Source organism: Parasteatoda tepidariorum, chromosome X1 (assembly GCF_043381705.1).
Source record: "Parasteatoda tepidariorum isolate YZ-2023 chromosome X1, CAS_Ptep_4.0, whole genome shotgun sequence".
Taxonomy (NCBI): domain Eukaryota; kingdom Metazoa; phylum Arthropoda; class Arachnida; order Araneae; family Theridiidae; genus Parasteatoda; species Parasteatoda tepidariorum.
The window spans coordinates 9018052-9032949 of record NC_092214.1 but is presented as its reverse complement, the minus strand read 5'-3'; the positions used below and the strand labels follow the sequence as shown (position 1 = coordinate 9032949).

Genomic DNA, 14898 nt, shown 5'->3' with positions numbered 1-14898 from the left:
ACAGCTTTAAACCTTTGAAATAATTTTTAAGAGTAAGATAAGAAAAATAAACAAATAATCTCGTTTTGCACAAAACTAAAGCATCGAGAATGCATTATTTCTTTTATAATTAATTTATAATATCCCATTTATAAATATATCAAATGATTAAACAGCTAAACATTTTTAAAATAAAAAAATACAGAATAAATGAAGCAGTTCACATACTCCAGTTCTTTCCATGTTTTCATCATGTTGCATCATTTTACTCAAACATCTCTAAATTTCAAAATCATAAATTTCCGAGTCTCAGATATGAGTAAAAATAATGAAGTGGAATAATAAATATGAATAACAAATAATACGAGTAAAAATAATGAAGTTGACCTTCCAGAAGTGAAAGTGGGGATAAGCTTGACCTTCAAGATAGAACTTTTAAGCATTTCACTACACATTCATTTTAGAGAATGACTTGCATATTTTTCTTTCACTTTTTTTTCTTCATACTTGCAGCAGAAGAAAGGGAAAGGGATAATTGTACTTGCGTCGATTTTTGTAAGAGACTATTCACGGGGTGATTGCGGGCGGGGAATTCGTCAACGACTTCTTTGGTGGAAACTGAGAGCGACTACTAGGTTATTGTTACATTCTTGCTCACTGTTTTTCACCTGCATTGTTAATTCTTTAAATTATAATTGATTCAGGGCTTCAAGTGCTGCGCACATTGCGCCTTTTTGCGCAAAATCGGTATATTTGCGCATTACTGAGCAGAAGCGGCATTTTATGTTAAATTTGCGCCGAGTCTGCGCCAAAAAATTTTCGGGGACCAACTAAACATTGCCAAATTTCAATAGCATAAGAAATTTTTTTTTCTCTTGTTGATTTCATCGTTATTGAAGTGCCATCATCTTCGTCAATGGCAAGCTAATAGCCTTCTTGCGCTATTCTATTTATAGATTAGTACCATGATCTTTGAATTAACTAGGGGACCATCCACTAAGTACATATTTTCATGTTGATCCTCAGAACAGTCAAGAATCACAAAGCTTCATAACCTCAAACTTTCCATCTCCCTTTTATTTATTTCATTTAATAAAGATAAGAATTAATTGAGTTTCATACAGTAAATTTTTTATCTGAGGGACCATCCACTAATTGCATATTGTTTTTAAACAATTATTTTACTTTATTACTTTTTTTTACTAATATTTTTTTTTACTTATTGTATTTTATTATTGTATTATTACCTTCAAAATTTTCGGTGCTCTTATTTTGTTTTAGGAAATTACTTAATAATATTTAGAGGCAAGATTTTAAATAAGTATGAAGAGAGGGGGTTTCAATATTTTAAATGCAGCAAAAAATTTTATGTTTTTAAGATTTTTCATTCAAAAGTACTTCAATTCATCTTTTAATGATTTGATTTAAAACAATTGATGTAAAAAATTTTAATTGTCACAGATTTGTTAAATATTATGAGTGTAGAGACAATATAATAATTTACTTCTGACAAACTTTTTTTAGCTTCAATACTCATTGTATTTGCATTTAAAAATTATTAAATTTTTTTTAATCATTTCATTAATGAAATACTTTATAAGTAACCAATTTGAATTAAAATTCAATAAAAAATTATTAGGGGCCATTCACTAATTTACATTTGTAATATAAATTTATTAAAGTTTGCTTAATTTGCTTAATTCTTTACATATTTTTATAAATTTGGTATGATCAATATTAATCTTGTTAATGTTTTGTTGAATGTACTATTACAAATAACATTTATTTAAATTTTAAGAAAATTACACTCGATAACCTTAAATAATAGTAAAATTAATTACAGTTTTGAATTACCTTTTACAGAATTAAATAAAGCAATTATTAATTTAAAAAATAGTATGAGCCATTCAGTATTGAATTTATTTAAATTTCTTTTGACAAAAGCTCTTTTTTTTAAAGAAATATTTCGGCAATATTAAATAAATTTTTAGGTCTTTTAAAAACTGAAACACCATTGATTCACTTGCTGTGTGATGAAATGGTGTTCCTAGTTAAAGCATTGTTAGGGCGTTTCTTGAAGAGTTCTGCTTTTCATGTTTGTCAGGAAAGGACTTAAAATCATTGGATGTAGAAAATGCAGAAATTTGGCAAAATTAGAATTTAATAGATGTTGGACTAGATACCAAAGGCGATGACATCCTTATCTTCTTCAGAAAAAAAATTATGTATTTAGGTGCCAGGTCTTTTTACTTGGCATGCGCAAAAAATTTATTAAAAGTATTGCCTCTTAAAAATAGATTACTGTACCTTCTTAAAGTGTTGCATCCTGTAATGAGAATGGAAGAAGCTTCTATTAAGTCAATAAGATATCTGGCAACAGTAACCCCATCCATTATATAGCCTGGAGAGGCATCTTTGTTACTAGATGATCACTTTGTTACTAGATATATCAATAAAATAGGGGTTTAAATAACTTTAAAGTTGACAAAGATATGATTAAAGTGGTTCGTGTAGCATTTAAAAATTATTCTGCTCGATTAGAGGTTGAGAAAAAAGAAAGCAAAAAGCGAAAAACACTGAGACTGAGGAAAGCAGATTGAAAGCTACTGAAATTGATTTGTAAAAAAAATTGAAGGCTTCTCAGGATCTCTTAGCCGCAGCTGAACAAAATATTAAAGATGGGTAAAATAATAGACATATTGATTATAGAAAGCGGACAGATCCTCTTATCTGAGGCTAAGTCGAGGATAGCAGAATATTTAACAGCATTGGAAGGTACCAAAAAGAAACTTAATTTGTTAATGCAGGGACCTTCCAACAAAGTGTAAAAAATAAGATATGTCATTAATGAACAAAATTAAAAATTCTTTTTATTAAATTCTTGTTTTAATTCTATTTATTAACTATGCTCCAAATCTTTGTTTTGCTGCTCCAAAATTGCTTTTTTGTTGCTCCAATACCAATTTTTTGCCACTTGAAGCCCTGTTGATTGTAAAGTATAAATATAGATCGCTGTAAGAGATTAAAAGATGAAGAGTTATATTGAAATTTGGGGAATCAATTCAACAAAATAGAATTTTCGATCGCAAGTAGTAAAAAATACCCTCTCTGGATAAGCCGTAGATAGGGCGCACATACCAAAATGTAATGTTTTAAATGATAAATGACGTGGCGTATCTTCGTGAAATTATGTAACTTAAAGGAAGACAATAATGAACTTCTGATTATAATAAGAAAAGAAAAAACTATCTGTAATATCTATAAATTTTCTACTTCTTCACCCTTTTATTAACATGTGCATTTATAATTTTTCCATTCTTTGATTGATGAAATAAAGACATTCTATCATTTTTTTTTTGTAGATTGTATAATTTGTGTGAATGTAAATAGTTCCCTGAAAATTAATTTTATTAATAACAAATTGAATTTCAGGCGATTTTCAACTACAACTAAAGTTCCTGATACAAAAGGCTGCATTAAGTGTTGCATTGGACGAAATCCTTATAATGGTTATAAATATCTATGTGGAGCTGTTCCTAATGGCTTATTTTTAATGCAGTGGTATAATCCTTTGAACAAATTTATGCTTTTAAAAGTAAGTCATTATAGTTTTGTTGCTGTTTTTTTATTTCATCATCATTATTATTATTATATATAGATATATTCTGACCCTACAATTAATGTTAAATAATTTCTAACCTTTTTACATGTTTTATGTAATTTATTTCATAATTATAACAATATTCCAGAAATAAAATATATAGAAATTCTAAACAAAATTTTAAAAGTTTGCTTTTGTAAAAAGTTTTATGAATAAAAATTATAATGCCTATGATTTTTATAAAAATAATAATAGTTTGATAATAATAGATTGTTTTCACTTGAAGTAATCAGTTTTTATTGGTAGTCAATAATTTTCAGGATGGTGATATGCATGAAAATTTTAAAAATACATCTAATAAAGGGTAATTTTTTAGTATATACCCTTGGTTTTGCCAGTGCCAAGTGTTCCATATTTTCTGCCACTGCATTATTTATTTTTAAATATTGACAATAAATAATTAGTAGTGGCTCTTTTTGTTCAATTTATTTAATGAAACTTAAAAATATTCTCCACAAATACATTTATTTAATCTAAGGCTTCAATGAGACTTTTAATGCTATGTCAACTTTGAAATCCTTTAATGAACTGAGAAAAATATGCAGTTGTAATATCAGATTATAAAAATAGGTGAGTAAATGCATTCATAATAAATTAAGATACTTATATAGTTAAGGGGCTCGTAAAAAATTGCTCAACTATTATTGATGCCAGTGATGATTTTTTAATTATAGTAATAGGTGCTTCTGGTACAGTACAGAACCCGTTATCCGGAAATCAGAAAACCGGAAAACCAAAAAACCGGAACGAAATTCGATAAATTTTCCCGCAATTTTTAAAAAACATTTTTTTTTTCCTCATAAGATTTTAGGATTTTTCTTTCTTTTTTGAAAGATGTTTACCTTACCATCATTTCAGAANTCCAGGGTTTAACACTAAAAAAACGGCTTTTTGTAGCGATTCAGAAAACCGGAAAAATCAGTTATCCGGAATAGCGATAGTCCCGATCGTTCCGGATAATCGGTTTTCTACTATATTATGGAAATACATAATATGTACTTAATATATAATTGATGCTTAATATAAATGCAGTTTCATGGCCTCCTTGCATTGTACCGAAATTAATTATTCCTAAGATAATTTTGTCTTCCTTATTTTTGAATTTAAGACATTCTATATTAGTTATAAATTATTTACACATTTAATACTTAAAAGAATAAAATTATTGTGAGTTTAGAAACACAAATTTTGATATCCAAAGTTTTTTTTTCTTTTGTGCCTTCCTGTGATTTTGTGATATCAAAAAGGTTTTTTTTATTTTTTAATTTTTTATTCTAGATAAAAACGGGTTTTTGACTATATTTATTTTTCCTTTAAAATTTACTCATCTTTAGATACTCATAAAATTTACTCATCTTTAGATACTTTAGATACTCATCTTTCCTTTTATTTTTATTTACAAACTGATTCTTTGATGTTGTATTTAGCAATTTGAGTGTTTGCTGCCTTCAAAACTTTCAGTGTTTGAAATGATAATATCACCGGAAATGGAATATCCTGTTATATGCATAGAAGTTCACAAAGGGTAAGCATATTAGAAATCCTTGGATTTTTCATGTTATAAATCTAATTTTATTTTGTTTGTCTAGTCATAATGACCATTTTGTCCTGATTGTTTAACCTTAAGAACTATGTTTATTAGTATTTTGTTTCTAATGTTTATGATTTTATTCTGTTTTATATTTTAGGTATGATCGAGGAGACTTAAAACTGAATCTGATTAATCTAAACTCTACCTCCAGTTGGTTTGGAAAAGATGCCGATGATACCAGGACTGTTGTTTCACGACAAGATTTGCTTAGTATTATTAGTATTTCACAGCTTGAAAAAGATACATTATTAGTTTGTTCTGATAGTAAGTTGAATTTTTTTGTCTTGAAACTACTAGCATCCTTTTATATAGTTTTTAACCGCTTTGCATGTAATTTGGTAAAATATGGCATGAGGATTAACCAGTTTTAATTTTTTAAAAATAAAAGCTTTAAGTATAGAAGAAGTAAATAAAATATAGAACTACTCTTAGAAGTCATGCTAAAGATTTAAAAACAAATTAAGTAAGACTTTCTCTTGCTGTCTTTAAATTTACTTTTAAAAGAATAGCATTGAGATTGGAATGCAGAGGAACAGTGTTCTGGCCATTTTTTACTAGAAGCTATACTTTTAGAACTTTTTTGCTGTTGCAGAACTGTAATTCAAGTATATCTCATTTTTATTTTATTCATAAATCTTTATTTTCCTTCAGAAAATACTAAGTTGAGTAAAGAGTCATGTAGTATTTGCAATTTTTATTTCGTTAAATTATTCAAACCTCTAACTAGTTGATATAGATTAACATAAGAAAATCTTGAAAGACTGCCAAAATTAATTTTAACCGTAGTCAAGCCATTTTTGTTATGAGGCTAGCATGACCAGAGACCTTCTGTTTGTGACAAAAATTAAAGATCTTTTTTGAAAGGTAGGTTGTAAATGGGAGTGAAGTGAATTGATTTGTTAAATGCGGCTTTCCGCACAACGTTTCCAGAAAGAGAAATTGGAAACCAGCAGTTCAGGAAAATGTACAGAGTTGTATTTATTTGGAGTAATTTTAACCTTAATTAGAGTAAAATAGAAGCAAAATTTAACTTTTATGATTAATCCTTTTGAAATACAAGTATTTCTATATGCTGAAACACTTTTATATGCTTTAACATTTTTATTTTACTTGATGATTTTACTTTTCTTTACTATTAACTAAAAATAATAACTCGAGGTTGTTGACTTCTTTGCCAATTTTGTATTTAAAAAAATAATACTTTCAATCGACTTTGATGAAGTATTTGGTGTTAATTCATTACTGTGAATTATCATTGATAAAATTAAAATATATTTTTCAAAACAATGCAGGAAACAATCTAAATAGCATTTGTTCTATAATGAAGAAATTTTTAAGTAATAAGTTACGATATTCATAACTTATTACTTAAACTTATTGCCTCATAATGCTAAATAATTTATGTTAATTAAATAATGAAATCTGACACAAAAACTGTTAAAAAATAGATTATCTTTAGAATGATGTAAAGATTTGAATGAAATTATTTTCAACAATTATTGAATGAAATAATAAGTAATTAAAAATGATTTTTTGCATGGATTTTTCGTATGCAAAAAATCATTGGATGAACAAGTTTTATAATTGTGTGCAAAATTTTTTGGTTTGCTTAAAAAATTTCCAAAACATGGCAAAATATTAAAAAAAAAAAAAAATGAATATTAAGGGGTTCAAGCTTTTGACTGCTGTTCTGAACAAACTATTGAAACCATATTTTCCAAATTGGAGCTACTTCCTATATTTTTTAAGATCGAAATCCAAATCCCAAATAAGGTATGTTTAATCAACGAAAGTACATTTTGGTGTCTGATTTTCTTGCTTAAAATATCGTCCGCTGTAATTAATTAGCATATTTAAGGTTCAATTCCCCTCCAATAAGCAAAGTACACAGTTGAGTAGACTGCAGCTTTGATTTTTTTTTGTATCACTAGTGTATCTCAGTGTAGTTTGGTGACTTAACATTAGAACTTGGCTACTGTTAATTTAAGTTTTGTCTAAAGAAATGGGAAATATAGCTTAAATAGTTGATCTTATTGGTACCATCTAGCTTGAGAGTGAGAGAGAACTAGATTTTTTTTCCTGTGGTGCTGCTATTTATGTCTTCCTGAGAGGGTTGCATGTTTCAATGAACCAGAATCTCCATTTGAAAGGAGCAGGAGATTCTCATGTATTGAAGGAATGGAGTAAATATTGTAGTATCCATGCTGGAAGTTGAACTTCCATTTAGTCTATCTTGAGATTGATAGCTTAATCTTATCGGCTAAAGTACATACACAACTTCAGGGAGCTAGTATCCAAGCTGGAAGTTGAACCTCCATTTAAGGATAAAGTACGTACACAACTTCAGGGAGCTAAGCGGCTTCCTAAGATGTTAACTACAGTGTCTATTTTGGCTGCATATTAAGATACTAAGAGCACAAATAATTTAATCAAGTGTGAAGCATAGATTGGAAGCTTTTGGACTAAGGCAAAGTTTTATTTCCTCACACATATTAAAAAATCAGAATTTGTCAATGAAAAAAAAATTATTTATTTTAAGGAAAGTTTTATTAAATTGAAGGTAGATTATGGTTCTGATTTCATGTTAATGGTCACCTCTAATTAAGTGAGATAAACTATGAAATGGCTTAATTTTGTGTATTTTTAGGTTCTTTTTGAATATCTTTTGAATTACAGTGCATAGCTCTGAATATTTTAAGAAATATGTCTGCAGAGCTCATTTTTTTGTGGAAGAAACTTCCTTTTCAAAGGTGAAAAAAAGTTAGATTTTTTTTTTTATGTCTGAAAGTCTCCACTTTGAGTTAGGTTTGTGGCACTTAATTTGTTGCCTTAAAATCAACTAAAACTTTATTTCAAATATAAGGTAAACCTTCTCCTTATCAACTGTACACACAAAATTCTAAAAGTATCTCCAAAAATATTCAATTTCTCGCCCCCCCCCTCTAAAAAAATTTTTTTTTTGGAAGTTTTTTTTTGGAGGGATAAAATATAATCATATACCTATTTGAGAAATTTAATTGTTACTGAAAGTTTTCTGCTTTTTTAATTTATTTTTGTTCTTTAGATATTATCAGAGTTGTTAATTCCCAAGGAAAGTTAAAGTCTGGCCACCAACCTTCTGAGTTTCATTTTGATTTTCGAATTGAGTCAATGGGTAAGATAAGAAAAACTTGTTATCATAATGCTATACAATGTTAATGAAAAACTAGTGTTATTTATCAATTTATTTGAAAGATTCATTACCAATATTGTATCTTAATATCTTTTTTGCTATGATTTGTGTCTCAACTCTTATATCATTTCAAAAATTTTTTAAAGTAATATTTAGACAGAAGTCTTACATTGAAATTCATGTCGAAGTTTTTAACCAACATCATTTAAAATAATGAAACTAAAAAAAGTTTGCTGCAGGCAACTTTATTTTCTTTCTTTTTTTTCTTCATTTTTTCTTGAAGTATTGACAAAGTAGATCTTTCTAATCTTTATCTATATTGTATATTGTAAATTTGTTCACTCATTTGTAATCATTTTTGACATGAAAAATTTTTTTTACTTCATTATTAATTAACTTCATTCATTTATTTGAAAAACTGACATTTTTTATACGGAGCAGTTTATTTTTAAAACATTTGTATGATGTGGAAAGGTAAGATTGATGCAAATAAAATATAGTTTGCTCTAAAAATAGATTGATTGTAAAACATTATATTATTTAGTAATTTTTTAATCCAACTGAGCAACAACAGCTATTGAAAGTTTAAGCTAAATGCCTTTTTGTAAAATTTTAACAAACAGTTCCAAGTTTTTGACATAATCATGTCATGATATTTGATACCAAATACCAAAAAGAATGATTTTTGAAAATGAATGATTTATAATTTTTTGAAAAAATCTCATACTTTAATAATGTATTATACTCTACCAAGTAAAAATTATTCTTCATTCACTTTTTCACATATTAGTTGAAAAGTAGAATTCCCTGGTAGTTCATGCTAAGAAATTGATTGAAGACCAAATCATAATATAAGGGCATTTATTAAAATAGGGATGTATTGAAACCGAAACCAAAAAAGGTTAAAAAAAAAGACTATAGTGTGCAGAAAGAAAGTTTTATGCCAATAATAATTCTTCAATACAATGACATCCCCATATCAAAATGAGCTCTCAAATAGTCAATCTTCTTACAGTTTGTGGACAGCAAATCTGACATACACATTAACATTTTAACTGCTATGTATATGCGTTAATTTGTTGTTAATGTGACTATAAAGTACAAATTATGAAGGTATAATGGGATGAAGCTGTTGTATGCTGTGTATTCAACCAGTATATTTAAAAGCAATTCATAATGCATTAATTTAAAAATAAATATTATATATATGTATGTGCATACTTTCTATTTATGACATACACATCTAATGAAGTGCTCCAATAATTTTCACATTTCAATTGAATCTGAGGTGTAAAAGTATTGTTAATATTATCAAAAAAGTTATTAAAGAATGTCTTGATTGCTTTTTTTTGGTAGAAAAAAAGAAATAAAATATCTCTATATTTCTTTTCAGTCTGTTTAACAGATTGCGTCCTAGCTTTTCATAAGCATGGGATGCAAGGTCGAAGTCTAAAAAATAATGAAATTGTTCAAGAGATCAGTGACTCCAGTCGGATATTTCGGGTACTTGGTGCTGACAGGTAAATGTTGCATTATATGCTCTTGTGTAAAACTTTATATTTATAGAAATTTAAATAAGCTTGCTGACTGATAAAATGAATCTCGATGACTTTCTTATCAGACTGTTTGACCAGTTTAGATCCCTATGCAAATTGAAAGAAATTTGATTAAACTACCACTTTTTTTAATGGCTCAAAAACATTTTAAGTTTTCAATGCAATAGAAACATTTATAATGTTTTTTATGCATTGTTATGTATGACGTTTGTATTTAGTTATATAGGGATGAAATTTGTTGGGTGAATATCCGAACTTCAGCAGCTTATTATTTATATTTGACATTAGTTTAATATTTTACCATGTTTTTTCGTCTGTTTAATTTTTACATATCTCCCATGCTTAAAGAAATCATTGTAAGCTCTGAAAAATTTTGAAAACCATTTTTTTAAAAAGTTAATTTGTTTGAAAAAAGTATGGTCAGAAATTTGCAGTTGAATTCTTATGTAGATCTGCAGCATGGCTGACCATAGAAAATATTCTTTGTGCGTTTGGCTTCAGTGCTGGTTGGATAAGGATGAATCATCAAAACACACTTCAAAATGTAATTGAACATAAGTTCATTGTGAATGTTTGGTGTTTAAATGCATATTTGATCTATTATAGTTTTATGAAACCTGGCTCATTAGTCATAATAAAAACATACTGTAACTAACTAGATGAAATGGTGTAAAATTTTTTACCCTAGACTGGTCATAACAAATCATGCCAAACCACTCACTACACAAATGACTATGGCAAGACTACAGAAATTGAAACTTCTTAATCCACCTCCATAGTCACTAGACCTATCCCCCTACTGACTACCATTTCTTTCTGAATTTGGGTAGCTTTTTATTCGTAAAATAAGTTTATTCCAAAAAGGCTGTAAAACTAACCTTCCAGGGATTTATTAACTCTTGTCTTTCATGGGTTTATCCTACTTGCTTAAACAACCAACATGACAAAAGTGTAGAGAAAATATGGGTGCATACATTGAAAAGGAAATAGCTCCTTAAGTCTTTTATTTTCTACAAATTTCTTACTTTACTTACTTGCCTACGTTCAAATTATTCCTGACCAATAATAGAGCAGTTACTTTTATGTTAATAGCAGACATTTTATTCGAGAAAAATGAGATAGTAAGTAAAAAGTTTGCTATATTTTTGATTAGAGCGCTCTATGTCAATTTTATATAAGTAATGTGCTAATTAAACAATGTGATATTAGTGTCTAACTAAGAAAATTAAGTGTTTTGGTCTCTTATCAATAGTCATTTTTATTTCATGCTTATTATTTTTTTGAAAACTAGATTTAAACTATCATATTTAATATGATTTTGCATAAGATAATTGTGGTTATATTATCACATTATAGTTCTGAAACGAATGCTTATGTTTTACAGTTGTAAGTGTATCAAGATATCTGTGGCTTTAATGTAAATAATATTTCGAAAATGTCAAAAGATTGAGAATTGCTAATTATTATTTAAGATGTATATTAAAAAAGAAATTTAAACATTCTAAAAATTTAAAACACTTAATTATAGAACTTAACATTTTGAAATAAGAAAATTTAAAAATAAAAAACTCATCAACAGACAAGGAAAATCTACAAATGCTAAAAAAATATGAAAAGGATTGATTTGACTTTCTTTAATCTTTTTTAGCCTTTTTTCAAGATGTTAACTTAAGATTAAAATCACTGAAAACTATTCAAACATGTGTACTAGTTCAATACACAATAAGTTGAAACCTGTTACACCTAGGTGAATAAGTCATGTAGATGTAAAACTGGATAGCATCAGTTGTATTTCACTAAAATACTGATATATATAACTTTCTGTAGCTGCAAATCATATAAATTCAATCTTTCCCAAAATGAATATTTTTTTTACAATCTTTATATTTTTCTTTAAACTTAAAATGTAGAGAAAATTGAAAAATCTAATCATCTGTTTGCAAAATTCATAACCCTTTTTTACCATTTAAGAAACTTTTTAATAGTGAACCAAATACTTTATGTCATTTCTGTTTATATAATGATATAAAAATATAATTTGATAAGAACTTGCCTAAGTAAAAATTTATAAAGAATACTTTAAGAAAAATATGTAAGTTTTATTAGAAATAGTAACCATGAAAAGATATTTTTTTCTGAAATTCTTTTCAAGGTTTTTTTTTTTAAAAAAGCACTTTAAACTTTCATTTCTACCTAAAAATAATAAAAGAAATACTAATCATCTAGTTAATTTTAAATAATCAATTTTGCCTTAAAATTGTATTGATTGATTTTAATTGATTCATTGTTAAACTAAACTATTTCATCATTTTATTTAGAAAAAATTATAGTTCATAATTGAGTTAAAATTTTTTTTATATGTAATTAAGTTTAAATTATAATATAATCTTCATCTCAATTTAAATAAAAAGTTAGAAACCAAAACCAAGCAAAAACAAAATTCTAAAGATATATATGTTAGCAAAAACAGTACTTCATCAGGCAACACACTGGAGCAGTTGTTTTCAGTTTCGAACTTTTTATTTAAATTTTTTACCTAAAACAAATTTGGCTTTAGCTGCATTTGGCGCTTTTCCATTTTGACTTATTATTTTAAAGTTTTTTTCTTAAAATTTGTTTAACAATCTTTATCTCCTAATGTTTTACTTCTCCATGTGTGAGTGCTTTGACTAACAAAACAATTTAAATAAATAATTCAAGGCTTTTACCTTAATATTCCATTTCAAAATTAATTTATTTGTAAAATAACTTGATTCATCTTGAACCTAAATCAATTTTTGCTTATACTCTTGAAAAATAATGCTCAGTCTTCCGATGTTCTGATCTAGTTTTGATTTTGCTGAATTTTTGATGTCAATTAATTATGTGATAATTGCATTACTTTACCTGTGCTTATATTTATGGTATAGATTACTTGGTTATTTTTTTATGCTAAGCAATTGATTTTGAAAATCAAACTTTGTTTCAAAATATGTTGCCAGTATACAAATGGACCTCCCAATTTTCATTGCATTTTAGGGATACAAAAAGTCAACTTATGCACTGGAAGATATAGTGCATACTTAAGAAAAATGTTCTTTTTTTTCTAGTGTGGTTGTTCTTGAAAGTAGACCAACTCATGATTCAAAAAGTCCTTCTAATCTTTACATCCTAACTGGTCATGAAAATAGTTTCTGAAGAATGAACTTTTTTATTACTTATTACTGTGTGATATTTGATAGTGATATACGTATGCTATTGCTTTAAATGAATTGTTACTTATGATATCCTGATGCTGTTGTAAGAAACTTTAAGATCAATTTGATATTACAACAAATTATATAATGTTAAAAAATATTCATTCTATAATAGTCTTCGTGAAATGTTCACCTGTTCATCATTGTCACAATTATTTAAGTTCATTTGTACATATATTTGTTTCATTTTATTTTATTAACTAGTAGTATTGAAGATGGTTTTAATTTGTTCAAAGATATTTATGTAAAAGTATTCAATATGTGTTTAATTTTTTCATTGAAAGTAATACATTCAAGAAAAATATAATAATTATTCTACCTATAAGAAAATATGTATCTTTTTTTAGGTATATATGTCAATACAATTAGGTTACAAGTCATTTTTTAAGCAAACAAACTTTGATTTTGGTATTGAAACTGTTAATGCAATGTTCATCCATATATGTATTGGAGCATACAAGAATTAATCAAAGACAAAACATTTTTAATAAATTAGAATAAAAATTAATAATTGGGATAAAATATATCTTTTGCCTGACTTAAAAATCAATTTTTTGAAACGTTAAAATAATGTGTGCATTTAATATTTATGTCAGTAAAATATTGAGCAGCTATTTTAGTTTGGATATGCTAAGGTTTAAATAATAATCAATAAAGGGCAATTTAATATAAATTTTATGTAAGGTGCCAAAAAAAAATAAAGTTAGGAAGTGTTTAAACCTATAGGGCATAGCGATGACAAATCTGTTAAGGGAATAAAGACATTGAGAAATCAAGCAAAGAAACAGCTTCCATTGATTTTGTTGAAAAAGTATTGCCTTAAAGTTGAATAACATTAATTAAAAGGAAAACTTTTGCCTAGAGATTTTTTAATGCTTGTTAGTTTTTAAATTAATAAACTCACTCCAATTTTTATTGACGTTTAATTTAATAGAATTTTCAAATATCATGGAAATTAATAAAAATAAAATCTCAATGAACAAAATGTATAGAAATTATATCATTGATTCATGTTGAGAAGAATAAAATAATTTTTCAATTGTACATGCAATGAGCAAAATAAAAAAAATTGAACATCTTAATAACACTCAATCTAATGATTGAATTTTCATGTAGTATCAGGATATATTCTTAATGATTTGGGGAGCAAACCTTAACTATGCTAAATAATTTGCACAAACGATATTTTAAGTTTAAATTTGGGCACAAAAACATATTTTTTTTTGAATAATCAAGCATTTTTTTAGATAAATATGGAATTTTGTTCCTCAAACTATGATGGGGAAAATATGGCAGGAAAGCAATCGAAAATTAGGGCCTCTGAATGCTAATTTTTATTTCTTGTATATTCCATTATCTCAAAGAAATTGTATTTTTATTTTTAAAAAACTATTTCACTGATTAACTTCAAATTTTTGATTTTTTCCATTCAAAATTATATTGATTAAAGTGATATAAAAATTTGTTTATGCCTTCTGTTTCAAAAGTTGTTTGAAGGATAGTAAATAAAATTAGGAAGGATAGTAAATAAATAGATTTTAAAATATAATTTAAACATTTTATACTGCTGGTGAGTAATAGACAGTTTGACCCTTAATGTTAATTTTAGCTCAGCATATTTTGCAATTAGCATATTTTGCCATATCACTGAGTCACACTCAAAAAGTTTGTTTTTACAACAGTAATTTTACATAAAAAATACA

General features: G+C 26.7%; 1 protein-coding gene across 4 annotated transcripts in view; it reads left to right on the top strand.

Annotated features, from left to right (window-relative positions):
- Nucleotides 1–13897, top strand: part of LOC107437447 (mitogen-activated protein kinase kinase kinase kinase 5) — a 71196-nt gene extending 57299 nt beyond the window's left edge. For 3 of the 4 annotated variants that reach the window (XM_021147607.3, XM_071187852.1, XM_043045440.2), the window contains 6 exons: nt 3412–3574; nt 5068–5165; nt 5329–5495; nt 8296–8385; nt 9797–9923; nt 13049–13897. In XM_021147607.3, coding sequence (XP_021003266.1) covers nt 3412–3574; nt 5068–5165; nt 5329–5495; nt 8296–8385; nt 9797–9923; nt 13049–13136 — 733 coding nt within the window. In that variant the 3' untranslated portion in view covers nt 13137–13897. Of the gene's footprint in view, nt 1–3411; nt 3575–5067; nt 5166–5328; nt 5496–8295; nt 8386–9796; nt 9924–12977 lie in introns of all 4 variants that reach the window. The other variant, XM_043045438.2, reaches the window with a different exon arrangement.
- The last annotated feature ends 1001 nt before the right edge of the window (nt 13898–14898 follow it).